This window comes from Pogona vitticeps, chromosome 1 (assembly GCF_051106095.1).
Source record: "Pogona vitticeps strain Pit_001003342236 chromosome 1, PviZW2.1, whole genome shotgun sequence".
Lineage (NCBI taxonomy): Eukaryota > Metazoa > Chordata > Lepidosauria > Squamata > Agamidae > Pogona > Pogona vitticeps.
The window spans coordinates 178,501,752-178,528,312 of NC_135783.1; the positions used below are offsets into that span (position 1 = coordinate 178,501,752).

Here is a 26,561-nt window from a genome sequence, read left to right on the forward strand (position 1 = left end):
AGAGCCTTTCCCTGTCTAGAAGATCAGTCAGTATTTTGGTAGACTCCAGAAAAGCCTTTGGAAATGGATGACATTCATTAGCCTTTGGGAGGAAGGGGGAAGACCTGCTTAATTGTCCCCTTCCCCTAAAGAGACTTTGAGTACCAGTAAGTTTAAAACCCACCAGGTAGAGATCTGTAATAAATTTGTTGATGGAAGTGCAAGATCTAAAAAAATGGTAGCAGTTTGTTTTTTAAACTTAAGATCACATTACAATAAGAGCTGAAGAAGCAAACTCATGCAGTGACATTTGTGGTTAAAAATTGGATAAATAAGGCAGTCTAGGCCTGTTGTCCAAAATAAAATAATTGTGACATTAGACAAAGATGCCAGGAGGGGGAATTCTGTGGATAGGGTGCCAGAACATAACACTCCCCCTCTCTGTTAATTCATAGAATAGGACCTCAGATGATGTTCTCAGTTGGTGAAAAAGTTTATACAGTATAGGAAAAAGCAGGCCTCCATACAGTTTGCTGCCATGTACAACCTGAGGTGTCTGGGCCCACCGGATCCAGGAGCTTCTAATTTCACTTTTCCACTTCAATAATTTTGATGTAGTTCCAATCCGTACTCGGAAAAACCCTGACCTTTCATGGTTCTTGTTTTTTTTACCATTAAGATTTGGAAAGCAGTATGTGTCCCACCAGCATGATTCTGACTATTTCCCCAACAAACTTCAATGGGAGGACAAAGTAACAAAACCATGTTGTGCTTTGTTTTACAGGAAAATTCTGATACTGTGGATGAACAAAACAGTTGTTGAACGATTAACACCTTCCTATGCAGTTGGGATGTTTAGGAAGGTAAACAAGCATAAATCTAATTGAAGTCAGATGCCTGTGGCAATAGTGACTATGTTGGGTCCAGGCCAAACCAGGATCAACATTTTCCCCAGAGGCCGCTTCCTCTCTTGTGCCTCAGCATTCATGTGGCGTTTTGGCAAAATAGCCCCAAAGTTTCAGCTCTTCTGACTCCAGACAAAATGGAGGCCTTAGAAGTTGATGACATCAGTCCTGCCTTGGAAGTGACTGAGGATTTCTTCGCTACTTTTGATGCTAAGCTAGAAAATGTGCAGCCACCAGAGGTTTATGGGATTCAGGAAGTTCCTGAACTGCTCGGACATGAAGTCTTCAATAATTGTGGGGACTTGAGGAACATCCCTTCTTTGGGGAAGAACAATCTTGCTTGGGAACACTGCAAGAATGGGCTCTCAGAAACCAAAGCGCAGACTGCATTTCCTGCCAAAGAACGGTTTGGAGTGCAAAAGGGAACAGTTCCAGACAACCTGTCCTGGATGGAGCAAAGGGAGGCGTCCACTTTTAACATCCTTAATATCTGCCGGAGGAGGGTTCGACCCCGTTCTGTGAATGATATTACAGTACAGAGTGAGGAAGCTGCCACTTTCAAACCAGGCCATAACCGGTCACGCTCAGATATCAGCCGTGTAGACTGGGGTGTCATCATAACTGGTGCTCCTCCACAGCAGCTATCTAACCAGAGTAAACAATGTCCAAAAATTTCATTTGCACCAGCTGGGTTCAAAAAGGGAGAAGATATTCAAGGGAACACACGTAAGTTCTGATGTTTTACTGCAACTTACTGCTCCCCCTGCTTTCTTGCTCCTTGAGAAAGAAAAGGACTTGTTCAAAGAGCCAGTGAAGGAGCTGCAAGTCCAGCTTCAGTTACCAGTCCCACATGGATTCAGAAGGTGGCTGTAGGGAAGTTGTCCACCTCATAGTCTTGGGAAAGAAACATCCTTTGAAAAGTTATGGTTGTGATTATTGTTATATGGAAGTGCAGCATGAGAGAAGGTTGGTCAAACTATGATAGATTTGGCAGGAAAGGAGCCCAGTTCTGCACCATGTGTGAAAGTTCTTCATATGGGAGTATGTAAGAAAATCTGAATGATGTTGTATTTGATAAAGATTATGGGATGAATCCAAGACATCATTGTTGAATCTCGGTCTGCTGGAAATCAAAAGGAAAAATTAGTCTTGACTTAGCATTAGATCAGTGGTCAGGGAACAGGGGTAAATTACCCCAAATGGGGTAAAAATGAAAATCCTGGGGGTAATTAGGACATGACCCTAATCCCCTCCCCTCCTCCTCCTCCTCCTCCTCCTCCTCTTCTGCCCGGAGGGGGGTCCCCGGCTGCCTGATCATCCCCTTTTTGCCTCCTTCTCCAGCCCGGCTGCAACTGAACCATGGTGGATGGCGGCCAGCGGTGGGCCCCAGTTGGTGGCATATGGCAGCCAAGGCAGTGGTGGTAGGGCCAGCCATGGCAGAGGACGAGGCCGGGCGAGTGGTCAGAGTGCTCCAGCCTGGAGGAGCCTCTCCTTCCAGTGCCTGGAGAGGTGGACTGTGGCGGAGGGGGGGCGGGTGCGGCCATGACAGTGGCCCAGGCCAGGCTCAGCCGCCACTGCCCCATACCCCATTTCCAGAGGAACCCGTTGGGTGGCAGCGGCACTCGCCTGCCCGCACGGTTTCCTTTGTTGCTGCCTCCATGCCGGCTGACTGGGCCCGGCGGAGCCTCTCGCCCTCCTTGTGGTAGCTGTCGCAGCACTTCGACAGCAAGGCCTGCGGAGCCCTGACGCGGCTGCCCCAGCGAGCAGCCGCCAGAGCCGGTGCCGGAGTGGGAAGCGGCGTTGGGCGCCCCTGGTGCACGAGCTACCTGCTGCTCTTCGACAGCCACCCAGGAGCCACCCGCCAGCAGATAAAGGAAGCCACCCCCGCAGGGCCAAGGACTGAGTGCTGCCCCGCCAGGCAGAGGAGGAGGAGGAGGAGGAGGCCCAGGTGTGGGTGGCAAGGCTGTGGGCGCAGTGCTCCACTGGCCACACATGACCGAGATCCTTCCTTTCAAATCAAGGGGGTAATGTCAGTGTATATAATTTTTTAAAGGGGTAAAAGATAAAAAAGTTCCCTGACCCCTGATCTATTAATTTCATTGGGAACTGAGATCAACTAACTCAATGTGAGTCTATGTAGGTCTCCTTAACCAGCTATTTTTGTCCATACAGATAAAGCTTAATTGGTTTGTGTCCCAATATGACCAGCCTCTGCTGTCCCTTTGCAACTGGACCCCAGAGCTACTTTCAGAAGTTTACAATCACAGGGTGAAGTGCATGTCTTTGCAGTGCATAGTAAAATGCAGCTAACACTTTAGTGCTTCTGTTTAGATTTCTTTCACCAGTTTCTGTGTTCACAGCAAAAATACTGTATTATTATCCTTGCTATTTTCTCTCCACTCTCCAGTTTTGTTGCATGGCCAAGTGGGTAAAACAGAATTCTGATCTTACCAAGGTGCAGAAACAGTAAAATAGCTGTAACAAAGCTAGATTCATGAATGTTGAAGTATAATGTTAGCGTATGAGTGCTTGTTTTATGTTGTCTCTTGTGAATTACAGCATGTTGCTAGTAGTAACAGCAAGGCTGTGCAAATTAATTGGCGGGGGGGGGGAGCAGTTGGCTGCCAGAAATTTGAATGCTTTCTCAGGACAGAACAGCAAGGCAAAAGGCACCTACTTTCAGATCAGAGGGTTGTCATTCTTATTTTGCAAAACTGGAGAGCAAGGCTTTCAGATGATTCAATGAAGCAATGAAGACGAGAAACTGTCATTTTTGGGCATTCTTGATCACTGGCCAGAGAATGTTTGACTGGTCACAGGAGTTGGGCACAACAGCAAGTGTTTACATCGACTTCTTAACTTATGACCTTTCACTACTGAAATTTACATGGATGGTGTTACAGTGGGGTAAATACAGTATGTCATAGAAGATTGACCTTTTTTTAAAAAAATAGAAAGCCATTTAAGGATCTAAACACATTACAGTTTAAAAGCATATTTAAGAGCATAACTAGAGTTGGACACAAACTGCAGTTTGGCAGTTTGACCCAGTTTGGTGCTGTGTCCACATAGGTTTTGTGGGCACCATGCGCTCCTCTTTCCAGCCTCTCCTGCGTGCTTCCCCATTCCCCGAGTGATGCGCACCTCCTGCCCCCTCAGTGTAACTGCCCACTCACAGATCACACCATGTGCTTCACCACCTCCTCCAGCGGCTGCCCACTCAAAGACAATGCTGTAGGCTTCCCCGCCCCACCACCTTGTCTGAGTGGGCAGTTACCAGTGGAGGCAGAGGAGGGAAGTGCATGCTGTAATCTGTGAATGGGCAGTCCTGCTGAGAAGGCGGTGGCGGAAGCGTGCATCTCCTGGGGAATGGGCAAGCATGCAGGGGAGGGGAGGGTGTGGCATCCACATAACACCTATGTGGGTGCACTGCCAAATTGTGGTTTGTGTGCATCTCTAAGCATTACACATAAGCTCCCCCATTAAAACCCTTCCTTTAGCAGCCAGTAATTAACTAAAAGTCTGTTTAAAAAGAAATATCTTTGACTGCTGATGGAGAAAGAGCACAAGAAGAGCCAGCGTGGTTTCTCATGGAAAGGACCTGGTAACATTTTTAATCACTTCCAAATGCAACACCACATAAAGTTCTGTGCGGTAATCCAAATGGGATAGAACTAAGGTGTATCTCACTACAGCCAGATCAGGCATCTTAAGGAATGGGCGCCTGATCTGCTGTAGTAGTTTTGATCTGTGCACACACTCCTGGCCACTGCTGAGACCTGGAAATTAAGGCTGAGGGTTGAATCCAGGAGCATTTCCAAGTTGCGAACCTGAGTTACAAGGAGAGGTTTAGCCTGTCCAGTACAGGTTGTATCTCTATTTCCTGATCTGCCTTTTGACTGACCAGGACCATGTCTTCTTGTCTATATTTAGATTCAGCTTGTTTGATCTCATCCAGTCCGTTACTGATGGCAGACACTGGGTTAAAATCAAAATAGCTTATCTTGAATTTGATGGGAAGCAGAAATAAGAGTTGGGTGTAATCTGTATACTGGTGGGGAATGGAACAGAATCTTTAGGAGCCCAGAGGCAAATGGCTGATGGCCAGGGTGTCAAGCAGGAATATCCTTTGGCACCAAGTTTACCCCTCCAGAAAGGACACAATGTCTCCAAATCACATTCTGGGGAGATTACCACAAGGATATCCTGGTCGATCATATAAAAAAACTGTTGAGAGATCCAGTAAAACCAACAGGGACCCACTGTCCAGATTTGTTACTGTCCCATAACCCTGCCTGAAGCCAGATTGGAATAGATCTAAATAGTTTGTCTAATCTGGGAACTCCTAGAACTGAAAAGCTGCCACATGCTCCAGAACCTTGCCCCAGAATAGGTGTTCGGGACTGGCTGGTAATGATCTACAGTGGTACTTCGGTTTACGAATTTAATGCTTTCTCTGGGACATTTTGTGTTGCGAAAAATTTGTAAACCGAAATACGGTTTCCCATACGAATACATTGAACACCAATTAATCTGTTCCGAAGGTCAGAAAAAAGTTTTTTTAAAAAGGATTTTATCTGTTCAAAACTCTTTATAAAGTGCGCTTTAAAGGCATAAATACTGCACAGAGACATACTTAATCAAGCAATAATATTTCAAAATTCAACTTTTAAAGCATCACACATCAACTTTTAAAACATAGCAAACTGGGGAAGCTGGCTTCGTATTGTGAAAAAAATTGTAAACCGAGGCATTATTTTCAATGGATTTTCATTCGTAAACTGAACATTACATTAACCAAGGTGTTCGTAAACAGAGGTACCACTGTAGTATAGTGCGACTCAGGGAAGGGTTTTTCAATAGAGGTGTTGTCACTGTCTTTCAGGCAGACTGGGATCCTGTCTTGTTCTAAAGAAGTATTCACTAATTCCCTTGCCAGTTCAGCCAGTCCTTCCTCTTGACTTTTTTTTTAAAGCTGGAATGGGCAAGGATCTAATACACACATGGTGGCTTTTCCCCTCTCCAAGGATCCTGTCCAGATTCTCAGGCTTCACAAACTTGAAATTAGTCTGTTAGAGGACAAGAAGAGGCCAAAGTTCCCACAACCTGTGTCAACAACATCATTCTAGTCAAGAGTAAATCTCAGCAGTTTTATCAGCAACGCGTCAAACAGATTCTTCATAATGGACTGATGAGTGGTTCATATTCTCTGATTGTTAGCCACAGTGCAATAGGTCCTTGACCGTTTGAAACACCTCTGCTGGATGACTCTACAGAGGCAATGATGGCATAAATCAGTGGTTTTTAACCTTGGGTTACTCAGGTGTTTTTGGACTGCAACTCCCAGAAGCCTTCACCACCAGCTGTGCTGGCTGAGATTTCTGGGAGTTGCAGTTCAAAAACACCTGCATAACCCAAGGTTAAGAACCACTGACATAAATGAGGGAGTTCTTCACTCCTACACAATAAGCTTTGCAGTAGGCTTTAGGCCATGTTTGGTCAGCCCTGCTCCTCATTTTCTGCCATGGACACTTTCATCTCTGTCCAACTTGTTTCAACATCACTAGTTCCAGTGGGCAAGTTCTGCAAGTGGGAGAGGACACTTAGGGGCAGTCCTGTTCACTTCTCTGGCCATTTCACTTTTGCAGAAGTGGAATTTCAACTGGACTATTTGCCAAGATGACAGGGAGCCATCACTATTCTCCAAGAACCATCATTAACACTTCCTGTTATGCATCTGCTGAACTACATCAAACCAGGCTGGCATATTCACCTGCAGAACAGCTTAGAACCGAGGCTCTTGTTCTTAACGTTTGTGGTTGCATACCCAACTGGTTCCAAATAGCTTTCAAAAAATATTGTACCTTGCAGAAACCTTTTGCTTTATATTTTGATAGTATTCTGATAACTAACAATGGGGAAATGCTGTTACTTTCATGAAACGGATATAGTTTTCCTTAAGGCAGAAGCAGGCAACATGGCCTTCTAAATGCTGTTGGATTGCATTTACATCATCGCTCATCATTCATTGTGTTGGCTAAGTAGGGCTGATGGGAATTGTAGTCCAATAGCATCTGGGTGGCCCTAGGTTGTCCACTCTGCCTGAAGGCATCCAGCTGGTCCTGTGCAAAGTGGGTGCTGAATGAGATGAACCTCCAGTCTCACTCAGCAGGGAAATGCTTGGGTTATTTGCAAGCAAACACAAGAAAAATGCTGGCCATGATAAAGGTGATCCAGGCTTTGCTTAGAGCACTTTCCAATTGAGTCTTCTCCAGTGCCTAGAGAGACTGTTTGGACACAACAAGAGGGGAACTTTAGCTGCTCTTAGCAACTGTTTTCAAAATGTGATGCACGCACACACATATAATGAGATGTAATACAAGAAGATAAGGGATGTAATCTGCAGGTAAAGAAATCAGCCACTGCTCCCAGCTGGTGTTTTCTCAGCTTTGCTCTTCTTTTCGCCCTTATTTCTGGAGAAATTACAGTTCAGAAAAAAAGAGGCCACCCCAGATGTAGGCTATTTGGTGTGATTATCTTCTATTTACTATGATGGGCTTGGATTTGCTGTGCCTCAATTTAATTTCCTTGTTTGGCCAAAGTGAAGGGAAGCACTGTTTTCATGTTGGTGGATGGACGGCAGAGGAGGGTGCGGAATGTTGTTTGGTGTTTTGTTTTTTTACATCAGGCAGGTGAGGTGGTGGGAGGGAGATGGCTGGCCCAAGGACAGGAGCTGCGATTCAGCCAGTCCGTGCCAGCAACCACCGCTCCGACCTGAACAGCAGGGCCATGTTTCGATGTTAATCATACTCAGCGCTGCCATTGTCCCAGTTGAAGTGGGAGCGGATATAGACAGTTCACAGGAGCCTGAGACGGACGGGCTGGCAGAGAGACCGCCTGGCTGTGAAAGATGGGGAGGAGAGACAGCTTTTCTCTCCCATTCATCAAAAGACAAGCAAAGCTCTGTGGTAGCTGAGGAGGGGGGGAAGCCATGGTGGATGTGGTATAAAAAGTGGAGAAGCTTGAAGTGTCATCTGCGCTTTATGGAAATGAAGGCAAGGGAGTGAAGTTGCAGGGGGTTCTGCAGTCGCTGTGCTGTTTCCCTTATTGGATTAACAGAAAGGGAAGATGACTGTAGAATGTCTACCCATTATCTGCACTACAAAGGGATTAGTGTGGTTTTCAAAGAAATTAATGGCTTTTGAGTTAGCTCTGAAATCCTAATGAATGTCAGGGCCAGAGATGGAAGGCAAATAAAATTGGTTTCTTCTTATACTCTTTTGTCTCATCAAAAAACCCTTTTTTCTTCCTTCCTTCCTTCCTTTTTTCCTTCCATTTTTTTTCTTTCTTCTGTTTTGGATTCAGTTTAATTACCTCCCCCACCCTACAATTTATTTGAATTAAACCTCTCTTTTTTTGTAAGATAAATTTTGGGTGGAGCAATGACATTCATGTTATGTCTGGAGGATGAGTGACATGAAGCTTCCCATGCCAGTGGGAGAGCCACTCTATCCAGCATCTGTTTGATCTTGGAGAAGAAACATATAAAATGACACACACCCCTCCATCTATCCCCACCAATCCATTCTCACAGGGAGCTGCTGAACTTTTGACAGTGGGAGCTCATCCACAACAGACACCCATGCATCGCCACACACAGTGTGTAAGATGATACCTTGGTGCTTCCATTCTGTCAGCCCTGGGGCCATCGCCAGCAGTGACCATGTACATATGCCAGTGGAGTTCTTAGCCATCCTTATAGGCAAGGGTTTGAATCCTCCTATGCCTCTGACCCCCATGGCATGGGATTGTACTATGCAAAAGGAAGGACAGGCACGCTCCACTTTTAGTACAGAGAGATGGGAAACTTTTCAACTTGTAGAAGAAAGTAAGTGGTGTTCCTCCATAATGAGATTGTAGCTGATTATGAAGCCATCCAGCAGCTGTAGAGGGAGCAGCCAAGAGTTGGAGGTTGTGCACTCTGGCTCTAGAAGCCACCCACTGTAATGAGGCGAGAACACCCAGAAAAGGCACTCCAAAGATTATCTTAAAATCCAAGCAGGGGTGGATGTGGGAGAACACTTCAGGCTGATCAGAAGGGCTCGAACTATGGTGAGACTGGTGTCAGCCAATATCCCTTCTGCCAGAGCAAGCATGAAGGAGGGAGAGCAATTTGATCTTTAAAATATATTTCTTTTTAAAATATATTTCTTTGAACTCTTTTCTAGAGCACAAGCCAACGTTCTCAAATATCTTAAAGAAAGGGTATTTGGAAATTAAGAGCAACCATGATACCTACTGGCAGACTTGTTATGCTGAGCTCTTGCCGTATGAACTGTACCTATATTGGCTGGACAACAGCGGTAACCAGACCCTTCCCACTGTCTATCTGCTCCTGCATTTCCAGAGTATCACTGTGGAAACTAGTGTAGTGGATGCAGTTCTGTTCAATAACTCACATCTACAGCTCAAAGCGGAATGCCCCTGGGAAGCCTTAGACTGGGGGCAGAAGCTTCGGGAAGCTGTGCATTCTTCGGTACCATCTTTCCTGAGGCCACCAGGAGACTTGCAGAACACACAGAAGCTTGATAATGAGGATAGTGGCATCACTCAAAACCATGTCTTTCAAAAGGAACCTTCCAAATTTTTGCAGTCAACATCTTTGACCCCAAATATCAAGGACTTACAAGATGTTCTTAAATCAGGGACTCTTTACAGGCTGACACTTCAGAACAACTGGAAAGCATTCCATTTTGTGCTCAGCCCTCCTCTCCTCATGGCGTTTCAGACCAGCAGGCTTGATGAAGACCCTTTGTGTAGCTACAATATTGAAGTGTGCCTCTCGGTAGAGACTGATACCCTGGATGACTGTGACTCTTGCTTTCAGGTTATCTTCCCTCAAGATGTGCTCCGTCTGCGGGCAGAAACACGTCAAAGGGCTCAGGAATGGATGGATGCCTTGAAAACTGCTGCCAGGGCAGCTGGCCTTGGTCAAAACCTGCAAGTGACACTCAGAAACAAAATCCAAGGTTTGTCTCATGGAAAAGAGCATAGGAAGGTCAAGCGCCAGTCTGTCACCACTAGTTTTCTCAGCATCTTAACCACCTTGTCTTTGGAAAGAGGACTGACTGCCCAGAGTTTTAAGTGTGCAGGTAAGTAAATAAACTGAAGATGTAATGTGGCTTCCCTTACCACTTCTGGCTTTCTCTGCCACTTGCATCTCTCTTGCATTGCTGCCTGTTTCACTTGCTGAGATCCGGCCATACATCTCTGCATGTCCTTGTTGTCTTGAACTGATTCATGAATGCACGTGCCATTTATGTTTTGGAGTAGGGATGGGAAATTGTGTTATGATTTAGTTTTACTGTAGCCTCTTATGAATCCACCAAGTGAAACACGAAATAGCAGGTGACTGAAGAAAGTATACAGTAGTGCCTCGCTTAGCGAGCACTCCATTGAGCGATGAAATCGCTTAGCGATGGAGTTTAAGCGATCGCAAAAGCGGTCGCTTAGCGATAGTCCCTATGGGGAAAATTCACTTTGCGATGATTGCCGGGAAGCAATCATCGCAAAGCCCCCATTTTCGGCCAGCTGATCAGCGGTTTCAAAATGGCCACCGGAAAAACAAAATGACCGCCTGCTGTGTTGCCTCGCTTTAGAGGCACCGAAAATGGCCGCCCCGTGGAGGATTTTTGCTTAAGGTTAGTTCTGAAGCTCATAGGAATGCATTAATGTTGTTTTAATGTGTTTCTATGGGCTTTTTAAATCCATTTAGCGATGAAATCGCTTAGCAGCATTTTTTCCTGCATGGATTTACATCGCTAAGTGAGGCACCACTTTGGGAGAAAGCTATGTGATGTCAGCCATGAAAAAGAGAAAAGTTTGCTCTTTTAGTTGATTTTGTAACTATAGTGCAGGGTGAAGATTGCTCAGGCAAACTAACAGTTCTCTTTTTATTATGGTTTGGATGGGCTCCCAACTTGCTAGTCACCCGTATGAGAAGTGGAGGATGTTACATACAGCACTGATGTTACCTGTCTGTCATGGGTTTGGAGGGAAAGTTCCATCCTATGGGGAGTGGAAGGCGGGACATCAGGAGGAGGGGCTGTACTGTATATATATGTGAAGCGTGTGTGAAGGAGAGGGAGACGAAGCAGCAGCTGGGAAGAAGAAGCTGGTGTGGGAGTCTGTGTGTCAGACAGGGTACTACTGTGTGTCAGTCAGTACCAACCTGATAGGTTCAGGTGTCTGTATGGTTAGCCAGAACTGATAGGTTCAGGGTCTGTGCTTCAAGTTAAGTGTTCTGTGTGAACCAAACTGTATGCATGTATGAATGAGACTAAGCCACGTTACTATATCTTATTCACTTGATCATTTTATTTTCCCTGTGTGTTGTTTTAAATAAACCTTATTCTTTTATTTGTTGAAAATCCATCCCTGGTCTGTGTGACTTCTTATAGGGAATGGTTGGTGGCAGCTTAGTTAACGTGTGGCAGATCCCAGTAGGTCTGGGTTTGTCACATTGATTGGTGTCCAGCGTGTGGGATACGACTGGTCCAGTTGTCCAGTGGTACAGCAAAGCCTTGGCAAGTGTGCCCAGAGCAAGGGGGGTCTAGTCAGGGACAATCTGAGAGCACGTAGGTAATCTTCTAGGTGTACCTCACGGGGAGGTGCGCTAGTAGAAGAACGTGTAACCTCAGATTGGGGACTAGATTAGGGAGCTCTGAGGCAGCCTGTTTTGGCGGGAAAAAAGCTGAGGCAAAACTGTGAAGTAGCAGTGATTTAGCCTGCCTGCTGCGAGGCCTAGCAGAGGGGGGTTGACTCTGGCTCGCAACTGTTGCAAGTCAGTGCTGAAGAACAGCAGCAATCTATAAGAAGGCTGGTTCTGAGGCCAAAGAGAAAAAAAAAAAAGTGGTCGCTTTATTTTGAGGCTTGACTTTTGAAAGCAGCCTGTTCTGGGGGGGATTATGCCCTTGACTCGAAGCCAAATGGCAGAAATGGGTGAAGTGAAAGACCCCCAGGTTGACCAAGGTTCTGAGGATGAATTTGGCTCAGTGAAGGATGACAGCACGGGAGAACAGAACCCAGAACTCAGGAAAATGCTCATAGCCCAACAGCATGAACTGAGGATGAGGCAATTTGAAATGGAGGAAAGATTAGAGAGAGAAAAAATGGAGGAAAGGGAAAGAGAGAAACAAAGGCAATTTGAAATAGAGAAAATGGAAAGAGAAGAAAGAATGGAGAGGGAGAGAGAGAAAATTGCTCTGGAAAAAGAAAGAATGGCGTTTGAGTTAAGAAAATTGGAACTGATGAATCAGAACAATAATAACAATAGGGATTCTGAGGGAGGCCAATTGTCTAAAGCTGACCTGAAGAAATTCCCTGTGTACCACAAGGGAGATTGTCCTGAAGTGTTCTTTTCCCTAGTGGAAAGAGCGTTTGTGGACTTCTCAGTAAGGGAAACTGAGAAGATGACCATCATGCGATCTTTAATCAGTGGCAGCCTTGCAGAAGTCTATGCAGAGATGCCAGAGGAACTGATGAAAGATTCTGCAGAGTTTAAAAAACTGGTGTTTGCCAGACATGGGATAAATGCGGAACAGCTGAGGCAAAGATTCAGGTCAATCACCAAGAAACCAGAGCAGACTTTTACCCAAGTGGGGGCCCAATTGGTGAGGCTGCTAGAGAAATGGCTATCTCAGGAGGGGACAGAGACCTTTCAGCAGCTCAAAGACTTGATAGCGCTGGAACAGTTCTATTCAGTCCTGCATGGGGAACTGAAATTCCAGGTGAGGGAAAGGAAACCGAAATCTGTGGCAGAAGCAGCCGAGATCGCAGATTTTATTTCCCAAATAAGAAAGCCCTTAGGTGAGGAGAAATCTGTAGGAAAACCCAAAGAAACCTACAGCAAGTACTCTCAGGGACCAGGGAAAAGCCAGCAAGGGGGAGGGGCCCATGGTGAAGGGAAGCCCTCAGACATGAAACCAAGACCTCAGATTTTGGAGGGAAAACCAAAACAAGATGAGAAAGACTCAAAATATAGCAGAAAATGTTATTTCTGTCAGGGAAAGGGCCATCTAATCTCAGAGTGTGAGAAATTAAAGCAGCTAAAAGGAATTGTGCCTCAGGATTCGAGTGGAACCAAGCCAAAAGCTGTGTTCTGTGTCCAGAAAGAGCAAAGCTCCTTGTCACTGAGGGAGCCTGTTGCCATGGCTACTCAATCTGGAACAGTTACATCTGCTGATCAGGCTGAGGAAAATGGTCCTCTTGTGGAGGTCAAGCGCTGCTTGCTCGTGAGAACAGATTCTCAGTTGTTTGAAACAGCAGGGGTGGACGTAGGAATACTTGACCATCAGTATCGGGGGCTGAGGGACACTTGTTCCCAGGTGACCCTGTGCCATCCAGATATTATTCCTAGGGAATATATAATCCCAAATGAGAGCATGAAGGTGGCAGGGATTGAGGGGCAGGTGATCTCACTGCCAGTAGTGGAGGTACCTGTGAACTTTCAAGGCTGGAGGGGAGTTTGGCGGCTAGCGATTTCATCGACTCTGCCAGCAGCCGTGCTCGTGGGAAATGACCTGGCTGAACATGTGAAACGGGTGCTAGTGATTACACGTTCACAAGCCACCACGGGGACAGTTCAGGGGGGTAATGATGAGCCAGAGACGGGAGCAGAGGGGAGTTCAGAAGCTGTGGTGGAAACCTTAACCACAGACAGCCGATTTGGCCAAGAGCAAAAGGCAGACGCCACTCTCCAAAAGTGTTTTGAACAGGTGACTGACGCCCAGCTAACACCTGAAACCCCAGTGAGATTTCTAGAGAAAAAGGGGATTTTGTATAGAGAGACCCTGAGGAATATCTCAAAAGGGGGAGATGGGATCCGAAGTCAGCTAGTGGTGCCTGAAAAGTATCGCCCCATGATCTTACAAAGGGGGCACTCTGACATGTTTGCTGCGCACTTAGGGGTGAACAAAACACAGCAGAGAATCACACAGAATTTTTACTGGCCTGACATAGGGAAGCAGATCAGGGAGTTCTGTAAACAATGTGATGTGTGTCAAAGGCAGGGGAATAGCCGCGACAGGACCAAAGCAAAGTTGTGCCCTTTGCCTGTGATTGACACTCCGTTCAAATGCATAGGGGTGGATATTGTGGGACCTTTGCCCAAGGCCACAAAGAGGGGGAACAGGTTCATTCTCACCATTGTGGACCATGCCACGAGGTACCCTGAAGCCATACCCTTGACTAACATTGAAACTAACACAGTGGCAGATGCCTTGGTGGGGTATATGTCCAGGATGGGATTTGCCTCAGAAATAATCACAGATTTGGGAGCATCATTTACATCGAAGCTCATGAAACGCTTATGGCAAATCTGTGGAATTAAGCACAAGGAAACCACTGCCTATCACCCTGAAAGTAATGGGTTAACTGAGAAGTTCAATGGGACTCTAATGCGCATGATTAGGGCTTACTTGGCAGAGAATCCAAACAATTGGGACCAGAAGCTGCAATCCCTTTTGTTTGCTTATTGATCGGTGCCACAAGCCAGTACCGGGTTCAGTCCATTTGAACTTTTATTTGGGAGAAGGGTGAAAGGGCCCCTTGATTTGATCAAACAAAATTGGGAGCAGATCACCCAGGATGACCCACAAGACGTTGTGACATACATAGACACCTTGATGAATGACCTGAAGAGAAACCTAGAGCTAGCAGCAGAGACCCTGCAAGCTCAAAAGGTCAGAAAGAAAGCTTGGGATGACCAGGAAGGCAGGGAGAGGCACTTTAACCCAGGGGAGGGAGTGCTTTGGCCCAGGCCCTGCAAAGAGAGCAAACTGCAGCTGGGTAACCCAGAAATAAAATACTTGGGTCACATAGTAGGGGGAGGAGTGATAAAACCCCTCGAGGCCAAGATAGAAGCAGTTCGTGATTGGCCCAGACCCAACACCAAGAAAAAAGTCAAATCATTTCTTGGGTTGGTGGGCTACTACAGAAAGTTCATCCCGAGGTTTAGCGAGATTGCGGCTCCGCTGACCGATCTGACGAGGAAGAAGGCTGATGACCGCATCCCGTGGACCAGCGACTGTGAGGCGGCGTTCCAGAGGTTGAAGGAGGCGCTCGTCCAGTATCCAGTGCTGCGTGCTCCAGACTTCGACCGGGAGTTCATCATCTACACCGATGCGTCTAACAGCGGGGTAGGAGCAGTTCTTTGCCAGGAGGATGAGAATGGTGACCAGCATCCAGTGTCCTACCTGAGTAGGAAACTCCAGAAAGGTGAGAGACATTTGGCAACTGTGGAGAAGGAGTGTCTGGCCATAGTCTACGCGATCCGGAAGGCCAAGCCTTACATCTGGGGAAGACATTTTACTCTGTGCACTGACCATTCACCACTGCAATGGTTAAAGACAATGAAAACCCACAATAGTAAACTTATGAGGTGGGCTTTAAATCTGCAAGACTATGACTTTGAAGTGAAGGTGGTCAGAGGGTCAGTGAACTGTGTTGCTGACGCCTTGTCAAGAAGACCTGAAGAATGAAGACGGCGAAAGAAACATGGACTATGTATATATATTGATGACAAAAAGTTAAATGTACCTGTTTTTTGAACTTGGTTTGTATGAATAAAGGTAACTTGATGTAATGTATATGGTAAAATGTTTAAATGCCTAATTGATATGGTTAACTTAGAATGTAAGTATAAGTAAGTATGATATTGTATGTATAACTGTTGTTGTGTGTTTTATCCAGGTTGTTTTTTGGGAAAAAGCACCTTAGATTTCCCCCTACAAAACAACTTATAAAGAGGGGAGGTGTTACATACAGCACTGATGTTACCTGTCTGTCATGGGTTTGGAGGGAAAGTTCCATCCTATGGGGAGTGGAAGGCGGGACATCAGGAGGAGGGGCTGTACTGTATATATATGTGAAGCGTGTGTGAAGGAGAGGGAGACGAAGCAGCAGCTGGGAAGAAGAAGCTGGTGTGGGAGTCTGTGTGTCAGACAGGGTACTACTGTGTGTCAGTCAGTACCAACCTGATAGGTTCAGGTGTCTGTATGGTTAGCCAGAACTGATAGGTTCAGGGTCTGTGCTTCAAGTTAAGTGTTCTGTGTGAACCAAACTGTATGCATGTATGAATGAGACTAAGCCACGTTACTATATCTTATTCACTTGATCATTTTATTTTCCCTGTGTGTTGTTTTAAATAAACCTTATTCTTTTATTTGTTGAAAATCCATCCCTGGTCTGTGTGACTTCTTATAGGGAATGGTTGGTGGCAGCTTAGTTAACGTGTGGCAGATCCCAGTAGGTCTGGGTTTGTCACAGAGGATTCTAGCGGGAAGGGCTATTCATGCATTTCTTTAATTGCTTGACTTGATTAAAGCAACATTGGAAGAAGCATGAACTGGGGACTTGAGATAGACTGGTGGAAAGAAATTTAGAATGGAATCAGTGTACTTGTAATGCACCTGCTTGCTGGTGTGCAAGCATACAACATTAACAGTTCCAGCAGGGGGCAGTGTCAGTAAATTGTTTCAGATTTTAACTTTTATTTCTTTTGAAAAATCCAACCAATTATTTAACTTCCCTTTCGTTTTGATCATTTCATCAGTGTGAAAGATGCACTTGGCATAATCAGTAAGATTATGTTCAAAGCTCACAAAAACAACAAACTCTTACTACTTTTAATTCAAAAGTAAGTTTTAAATGCTACATGTAGGAATGTGAAGGCCTTAGTTTCTAGGTTTTCCACTGACATTCCTGTCCTGTCCTGTTTCTGGACCACGTTGCAAAAGAGTTAGGTTTTCCTCCAAGCACAGAAATTTATAGCCATTTTTTGTTTTAATTTACTAAAGTAATGATGAGGAACTGCAGCTGTTTAGATATCTTTGGACTGCAATCTCCGTAGTCCTTGCTCATAGGTTGTCCTGGTTAGAGTTGATGGGAATTACAGGGTAGTAATGTGTACAACCACCGTTGTCCACCTATGGGGAAAAACATACTTCTACATATTTTTGTGCCCATTTCTACTCTCCAGAATGCAACACAAGCCTTGCAACTGTCTGAATTTATAAGGTTATAAACTTTTCTTTATGTTAGCAAACCAAGGAGATGCAAAAATATGTGTTTATCTATGGAAATATAAATCCAATATATTTCTTTCCCTTCTTTATGGGAAGGCTTTGGTGGAGGAAATGATTTCTTCTTCCTGGCATTCTGGGTTTCTTTTTCTATCCACAGTTCCAACAGAAGAGTGATAATCAAAAGATAATCAGCCATTTTAGAAGGCACTTTAATTTGAGTTCCTCATTGAACTACCTTATTGCCATTAGAGATGGGCACTTATCCTGTTGGCCTCATAGGTATTTGACATACTCCAAACCAGAGTGCGACATGTACTGATTACATCTTGTGTCGTATATAAGGTTTGAGATTCAGTTGATAGCCCAGGGCAGTCCAGTAAACTTTATTGCTGGACAGGGTTTTGAACCTGAACCTCTTGTATTCAGAACAACTTTTCTCTTTGCTGCACCACACTGCCATTACAGTTTGTTTGTTTGTTTGTTTGTTTGTTTGTTTGTTTGTTTGTTTGTTTGTTTGTTTATTTATTTATTTATTTATTTATTTATTTATTTATTTATTTATTTATTTATTTATTTATTTAACTTATATGCTGCCCACACTGCCCAAAGGTCTCTGGGCGGCTTACAACAATTAAAATATAGTAAAAAAGATAAAACAATTAAAATACAATTAAAATATATACTCAAAAAATTGCCATCAGGACCCACAGTCGATATTATTTCAATTAAAAGCCTTCTGAAACAGGAAACTTTAGACCTGGCGCCAGATGAATTTCAGTCGGGAGGGCATTCCATAGTCTGGGGGCAGCTGCCGAAAAGGCCCTTTATCTACAAGCCGTCCCTCTTACCTCCTTGAGGGATGGCTCTTTCAAAAGGGTCCCCTGGCTAGATCTTAACTGCCAGGTAGGTTCATATCGAAGAAGGTGGTCCTTCAGGTATCCAGGGCCCAAGCCGTTTAGGGCTTTATATATCAAAACAAGCACTTTGAAATGGGCTGGGGCAGCAACTGGTAGTCAATGTAATTTAAACAGAATCAGCTTGATGTGTCCCCTAGTGGCCCCTCCACTCACCAGCCACGCAGCTCGATTCTGAACCAGTTGCAGTTGCTGGACCGTCTTCAAAGGCAGCTCCACATAGAGCGCTGCTTAATCTATATGAGATGTTACCAGTGCATGTGTGAACTGTCATGAGACTTTTTTCGTCTAGATAGGGCCGTAGCTGGTATAATTTCTGCAGCTGAAGGAAGGCGTCTCTGGCCACCGAGTACACCTGGGCTTCCAGAGTTAGATTGGGGTCCAGGAGCATCCCCAAGCTGCAGACCCTGTCCCTTAGAGGGAGTGTAACCCCATTCAGGGCAGGGAAATGGCCCTCCAGCCTGTCCGGCAAAGTATCCACTAACAGCACTTCCGTCTTGTCTGGATTGAGTTTCAATTTATTAACCCTCATCCAGTCCATTATCAGGTCCAGACACGAGTTCAGCACAGAAACCGCCTCACCTGGATTGGTGGAAAACGAGAGGTAGAGCTGAGTGTCGTCAACATATTGCTGACTCCTCAGCCCAAATCTCCTGAATACCTCTTCCAGCGGTTCCATGTAGATGTTAAAAAGCATGGGGGACAGTATCGAGCCCTGAGGAACTCCGTGACATAAACGCCATGGGACAGAGCAACTGTCCCCCAGCACCACTTTCTGGACACGGTCAGCCAGGAAGGAGTGGAACCATTGTAAAGCGGTGCCCCCAACTCCCAACCCAGCCAGCCTATCCAGAAGGACACTATGGTCGATGGTGTCAAAAGCCACTGAGAAGTCCATGAGTATCAACAGGGTCACACTCCCCCAGTCTCTTTCCCAGCAAAGGTAGTCTCCGTACCAAAACCCGGCCTGAAACCCGATTGAATTGGATCCAGAAAATACATTTCATCCAGCAGCACCTGGAGTTGCCCGGCCACAACCCACTCCAACACTTTGCCCAAATAAGGGAGGTTCGCCACTGGTCAGTAGTTCACCACCAGCCTTGGGTCCAGGTTAGGCTTTTTAAAGAGCGGCTGAATTACCGCCTCTTTCAAGGTGGTAGGGACCACTCCCTCTCTCAAAGAGGTGTTCACAGCCTCCTGGACCCAGGTGCGAACCCCCCTAGTTGATCTTCCAATTAGCCAAGATGGGCAAGGATCGAGTGGAGTGGTGGTAGAACGGACAGATCCAAGCACCCTGTCCACATCTTCAGGTCTCAGTAATTGAAACTCATCTATTAATACTTGACCTAAGCACTCTACACTGGACACATCCTCTGATTCTGCAGTAATAGTGGAGTCCAACCCAGTGTGAATCTGAGTGATTTCCCCCTCAAAATGAATAGCAAACTCATCATAGCAAGCTGATGAGCAATCCGGGACCTCCACCGGATTTCTCGGTTGAAGAAGATCCCTGACCACCCGAAACAGCTCTGCTGGACAACATTCTGAGGAAGCAATACAGCTGGAGAAATATTGCTGTTTCACCAGCCATATTGCCACAAAATAGGCCCAATAATGGTCTCTAAGTCGTATTTAATTGGACTCCCAGTGGGACTTCCTCCACCTGCGCTCCAGCCATCTCCCCTCTCACTTCATTGCCGCAGTTCAGAAGTATACCAAGGAGCTATCTGGGCTCTGCATGCAGGGAGAGGGCGCTTAGGCGCAATCGTGTCAACCACCCGGGTCATCTCCCTATTCCATAGGGAGACCTGAGCTTCGACAGGAGCGGCAACCATATTAGATGGATAATCCCCCAGAGCATTCAGGAATCCATCTGGATCCATTAGTCTCCGAGGGTGGATCATCTTAATAGATCCCCCACCCTTGCAGAGGGGAGAAAAAGCTAATAGATTAAACTTGACCAGGAAGTGGTCTGACCATGACAATGGGGTCACAACCAGCCCCTCCACATCCAAACCACCATCTTCCAGTCCTGTTGAGAAAACCAGGTCCAAGGTTTTCTCATGTGTCGGGCCAATGGCATATTGAGACAGCCCCATGGTTGTCATGACGGCCATGAAGTCTTGAGCCACCCCAGTCAAGGCAGCCTCAGCATGGATGTTGAGGTCCCCCAGCACCAACAGCCTGGGAGTCCTCAACACCAGGTCCGAGACTACCTCCATCAGCTCAGGCAGGGAGACTGTTGGTACGCAGCAGGGTGGGTGATACACTGGCAGAATCCGCAGTCTGTCTCGTAAGCCCAACACACAACACAGGCCCTCAAGACCTCCTCTCAAAGGGATACGAAGCCTGGTCAAAGAGATAGAACACTTATAGACTATTGCAACTTCCCCTCCCTGACCCACCGAGGGACATTGGTGCTGGACCGAGTACCCAGGCAGACACAGCTGGGAGAGGGGAACACCACCCTCCTCTCCCATCCAGGTCTCGGTAATGCACGCCAGAATTACATCATGGATGAGGGCAGTCTTATTTTGTAGTGACCTGGCGTTCATCAACAGCACCGTGGCTGATATGGTCCCCTGATACCATCTGACTGGGCGGCAGAACTAGAAGAGGGGATAGATGTAAGATATCTAACCTCTCTTCTCCTACGTGGGCATGTTCTACCCAGAGGTAAATTGGTAATTCCTGTGTAGTATGCTCATAGGCATTTCTACAGGAGCTGTTTCCCAACTGGGATCTCAAAACACTACCATAAAAGGCTGGTGTCTGCTTTGTAAACTCTTGATATCCTTTCCTTACTAAAGCACACAACTCTGTGAATGGTTCTCATGGAAATGTGAAGGCCAGGTCAGTGAAGACTGTGCTAAGGCATGTCATTCTACACATCTTGATGCAAAGCTGTCTTGTAGCCTCATGCAAACAAATGTGCCTTAGGGGATGAGTGACATACATTAAAAATGATGCCTTCCTCCTCAGTACACGGTGATTGTTTTGAAGCTAAGGAACAGGAAGCCCATGCTAAGAAAACTGGGCATGTCAGCAGCGGCTGCTGAAGGTCTGCATTTGTTTTCTACCATGTTGAAAGATGTCTGCTGTCTTAACTTCTCAGGGTGGCTGTTTAACCTCACAGGACTACTGCTGGTAATTGCATCTTCTAGGCATTAGGTGCCCCCTCCCATTTTGCTTTTCCCCATACCCTCACCCCACTCCTACAGCTGCAAAAGAGGGGTAAGCTTTGTGGAGGGAGAGGGGAAAAAAGTTTTGCTGTGAATTCTTCAGCCATTTAGTGCAAATTCCTGTAATTACCATCATTGTGTCCTGTCTGAATGGCACATAATGCAGGAGAAGCCTTTCCTAATTGAGACCTTACAGGAGGTACAAATCCCTCCTTTGTTCAGCCTGACAAATTAGTGCCAGAAAGTGGCAGGGTCTGAGTGGGAATCAAAGAGGAGCTGCACAAAGATGAGACTTAAGGCTACAGTAATAACCCTCTCTTGTTCTTCAGGGGAGGAAAAAAAGTAAAGGGGAGGAAAAAGAAAAGAGGGTGGGTATTTTTTCCCATTTGGGTTTTTTTTGTTTTGTTTTGTTGTAAATTCCCTTGACATGACAGCACCTGAGGGCTGCTTTATTTATTTAGTAAAAGTGATTAAATAGTAATACAACAGAGTGACCCATTGTCTCTCCACCTACCCCCCACCCCCAGACCCCTACTGCTTTGGCTAATTGATTGACAATGAACCTCTGATAGAGGAGTTTGTTGGAAGGATTTGATGGGGACAGAGGGTTTTTTCCCCCTTCCCCTGTTTCTTTCTTTGCTTTTCCCTCTGTCAGGATTTGGCGGTGGAGGGGGGCTAGTTTTGTTTGATTGCACTCTACTTCCCCCCCCTTCTTATCCTCCTTTTAGAAAGCTTTTGCAGCAAAAGCTTCCAGACAAACAGCTGACATTCAGAAGTGGGTAAGAAGAATGTAGCTTTAGACAAGTTTATCTTGGGCGCCAGCTAGCATTTTCCAACCACGTATAGAAGCTAGGGCAGCTTCTGTAAGGCCTAGAGATGTGGCCAAGGAAAGAGAGGAAAGTCAGGAAGGAAAATTGTTTGTTGGTGTATCAGGGTCAGAAGGATTATTTAAAAAGAAACAAAAATCCTTCAGGAAAAAAATTGTGGGCCTGAGAACAGAAGAAGTTTTCCTCAAGCTGCAGTTCTGTATATATTTCTCTGGGCGAAAGTCAGTGAGGCCTGCTTCTGAGTAGACATACATAATATTCTAGTATCGGTCTGTTTGCATTCCCCTCTTTCCCCCATGGTTTATTTTGCCTTGGGTAGTTTTAAAAATCCAGTGTCTGCTTTGCATCAGTGACCAGATTCAGGTAGTTCAGAAGCTTCAAGGACTTATTCCGTATGGTTATTACCTTCAGTCTTATTTGGATGATCAGCTGATTGTAATCTTGTCTTCCTTAAACTGAGCTCTTCTGATGAATTCAGTCATAGCGTTGACAGCCAATGGAATAAACTCTGGACTTAACCTCAGCTGCACCAAGTGTTAGGCAGTGGTTTCCTCTGGAAAAGTGAAACTACTTAAGATGGAGGAGTTTGACCAGGACTCCTGTGCAGCCTTAAGGAACTAAATCAGCAATAAATCCCACCTCATCTTTGGCAGCAACAGTGGCAGTACTAACTGGAAGCCAAAGACGCAAATACCAATCAGACTTAAATATGGAAAATGCTGGGCATGATCATAGCCATCACATAGCCCTGAGATCTGGAAATCAGTGGGAAATCAGTGTTATATCTGCCAGGTACACTCGTCTTGCCCTCAGTCCCAGCCAATCTTTAGATGGCGAGAGAGTGTGAAGAATCTCTGGCACGAAAATTAGGGTATGATCAGATAGAGAAACAGCTTACATTTTGGACCACTTGTGGCATGGTTCCATTCAAGCTATTTCCCGTCAATCAGATGGTGTACAAGGAGATCACAAACCAGCTCACCCTACTTGGTGCCCTAGCCGGACCTTTTTCATTCAGCGGCTGGGCTACTGCTTTCTTGGCCCAGCTAGAGCAATTCCTGTAGGAACGAAAATGTTGCTTTAAGGGATGCTGCTCCCAGTGAAGATATTCTTTCCAGTTAGATCAGACACACTTCTTTATAGGCACTTGATTGCATCCTCAGACATGTATAAAGTATGTACATTGCAGGAATGCTATTGTAAAAAGTGAAAAGGATTAACCTTTAGCTCCTTAGAGTAAGTGTTGTTTGCTGGCCAGAATCCAACCAAATACAAATAGATAGTAGCCATGCTGTGTTTTATTAAGGTAGCAATGACGCATAGCACTTTTGTGCAGCTGCAATCACAGTAACAAAAGACTTTAGTATATGAACTTTGTTCCATACTCGGATTGGATAGTGGTTGTCCGAGTGAAAAGTGCAATAACAAATAGAAAAAAAGCAACACCTGAAATTAGTAATGGAGAGTTTTAATGTTGAAGTAAGGAACTGAGTTTGAGGAGATTTTGCTGGAAAATACAGACTAGGAACAAAATTAGAGAAACCAAAGAAAAATGTATTTTTGTAGGCAGAGCAGCCTCTAACTAGAACAGCTCCTGTGAGATGAAGAATGTAATATATGACAAAATGTAAGTTTGGCTTTGATAATGTGCATTTTGTGGTGCTATCTGCAGTGGTACCTCACAAGACAATTACCCTGCAAAACGGTTTTTTCGCTAGACATTAACTTTTTGCAATCACTATAGCGATTCGCAAATGGTTTTTCCTATGGGGGATTTCGCTGGAGGATGATTTGCTCTGTGCTTCGCAGACCGTTTTTTTTGCAAGACGACGATTTTTACAGCTGATCGGCGGCTTCGCAAAATGGCTTCCCTATGAGCAATCTTCGCAAAACGGGTGTTTTCGGGACCGATGCATCTCAAGACAGCGATTTAAACAGCTGATCGGCGCTTCACAAAATGGCTTCCCTATGGGCGATTTTCTCTGGACAATGACTATTTCCCCCCATTCAAACGCATTAAATGGGTTTCAGTGCATTCCAATGGGGAAACGCTTTTCGCTAGATGATGTTTTCACAGACAGCGATTTCTATGGAACAGATTATCATCGTCTAGCGAGGCACCACTGTACTTGGTTCTCTTGTATGATGTGACATTGAAGGCCTAAACATAGGCTGTTATAAAAAGATAACAGCATGCTAACAGTATGCTAAGAATTTTTGAGGGCAGCTAATGAAGAAATACTGAATTGAATGACTAAAGACCAAGAAATCAGAGTGCCTTCTAGCCCTGCAGCTCTAAGATGAAGATCGTGATGATGGTGATAATTACTAGGCATGTAAATATAGACAATGGTTGTTGTGGGTTTTTAGGGCTCTTTGGCCGTGTTCTGAAGGTTGTTCTTCCTAACGCTTCGCCAGTCTCTGTGGCCGGCATCTTCAGAGGACTGGAGACAGAGTTCCTACTCCAGTCCTCTGAAGATGCCGGCCACAGAGACTGGCGAAACATCAGGAAGAACAACCTTCAGAACAAGGCCAAAGAACCCGAAAAACCCACAACAACCATTAGATCCCGGTCGTGAAAGCCTTCGGGAATACATTAAATATAGACAGCTAAAATGCTTTGTATATAATACATTGCATAATGAGAAATGAAAAATACAGCTGATCGCTCAAGGTGAGGTAAATGGGGGGGTATGGGAAGGAGAAAATGTATTGACTGAAAAAGGTGCAACATTGTTGTTCAGAGCTACAAATAAGATGCACTATCGCCATTGACATCCAGCCTTCAATAGGAGATCAAGTTGGCAGCCACTTTACTTCCTTAACTTTTTTTGGAGGGAAAGGGGCACAGTATCCTGTAAAACAAGGGTCCTCCCAAAATATTTTGATGGCTGAAACAAGAATAAGATACCTCTTGCCCAATCCAGGTAGTCCAGTTTCACCTTGACACCAGTGATGGATGAATGTCCTGCCCGCACTTGAGGCCAGCAGAGAAATTTGGAGGGCCTAACAAAGAGGAAGAGCTTGGAAACTCAGGAGGAATAGTTAGAAGGTGACTACAGCTGCTGCTTAATAACTGGGTCAAAAATAATTTTTTTCATTTAAAAAAAATATATGATCATTTAAGGGAATGAAGTCAAATCTTTCTGTAAAGCCTGTGTAGTTGCATGAATACTGCAGCTCAATAATGTTAGTGATGAAGCTGTCATTATGACGTGCAGTCTGGTCCTAAAACTTTATTCTGAACGTATTATTGGCCTGGCTAGAGCAATTCCAGTAGGAATGGAATGGTTGCTTTAAGAGACGTTGCTCCCAGTAAATCTGTTCTTTCCAGTTAGATCAGACACACTTCTTTATTGGCATCTGATTGCATCCTCAGACATATATAAAGTATGTACTGTACATTGCAGAAATGCTATTGTAAAAAGTGAAAAGGATTAACTTTTAGGTTAAAGTGTAAAGGATTAACACTGCAGCTCAATAATGTTAGTGATGAAGCTGCCATTATGATGTGCAGTCTGGTCCTAAAATTTTATTCAGAAAGAATTCCATTGACTTCAGATAGATTTACTGTATTCCCTAGTAAGCTTGCCTGTCAACCCTGAGTGCTCAATGGAAGGACAGATCCTGAAGCTGAGGCTCCAATACTTTAACCATCTCATGAGAAGAGAAGACTCCCTGGAAAAGACCCCGATGCTGGGAAAGTGTGAAGGCAAGAGGAGAAGGGGATGACAGAGAACAAGATGGTTGGACAGTGTCATCGAAACTACCAGCATGAGTTTGACCCAACTCCGGGAGGCAGTGGAAGATAGGAGGGCCTGGCATGCTCTGGTCCATGGGGTCATGAAGAGTCGGACACAACTAAACAGCTAAACAACAACAAGAACAAGCTTGCCTGACAGTCTGATCCTGCTCATTTTTACTCCACTGTATTCAATAGAATTTACTTTCAGGTAGCTATAGAATTGCAGACTAACTCAGTATGAAATGAGTAATTACTTAGCCCAGGATAGGGCCTCATTATACTTCTATAAACAAAGGATGCCCATCCACATTGTCCTTTAGTTCTGTTCATCAAAAGTCACCCTATGAGCTCAATTGTTATACTATTCAAATACTATTTTTATATAGGTGTTCTTAAACCTTAAGTGTTTGGATAGCTGAATTAGCATCCTGTAAACTTCCCTTTCCCATACACATGCTGCTTTAGGAAAGAACCAGCAGGAAAGAAAGTGACTGTGGAAGAAAAATAAAAGATTCATGAGTAAGGAGATGACAGTGTTGAACCTTAGCTTTTCGATTTAGAACCATACAGCTTGGCATATTGTATTGACATGGAGTTTTGCCATCTTGATATCATGTCTCTTCCACCCCAGGCCATGTGTTAATGGACGAAACTCCTCTCATCCCCCCCTTTACCTATTCCTTCCCAAATAACAAATGAGTAGCCCGATTGGCTTTGATAAGTATCTGTCCTCACCTGGGCTTACCTTTGTCTCTATTAGCACTCTGAGTAAGTCATGTTTCTTGATGTGTGCATGTGGGAGCGTGTGTGTGTATGTGTGTGGTTTTGTCCTTCTTGGTTTTGCAACCTAGGTGTTGTGAAATCCAAGCAATAAAAAGCTAGGCACTTTCAAAGGTGAAGGTTTCTCCTGCGGCATATTCACCT

General features: G+C 45.1%; 1 protein-coding gene across 3 annotated transcripts in view; it reads left to right on the forward strand.

Annotated features, from left to right (window-relative positions):
• PLEKHM3 (pleckstrin homology domain containing M3) overlaps window positions 1-26,561 on the forward strand; it is a 109,292-nt gene that overhangs the window by 13,849 nt on the left and 68,882 nt on the right. For all 3 annotated transcript variants that reach the window (XR_002299387.3, XR_012080606.2, XM_020780722.3), the window contains exons 2-3: window positions 764-1,610; window positions 9,113-10,036. Coding sequence is in view for 1 of the 3 variants with exons in the window: in XM_020780722.3 (XP_020636381.2) it covers window positions 1,022-1,610; window positions 9,113-10,036 (1,513 nt within the window). In the remaining 2 variants the exon portion in view is untranslated. The remainder of the gene's footprint in view (window positions 1-763; window positions 1,611-9,112; window positions 10,037-26,561) is intronic.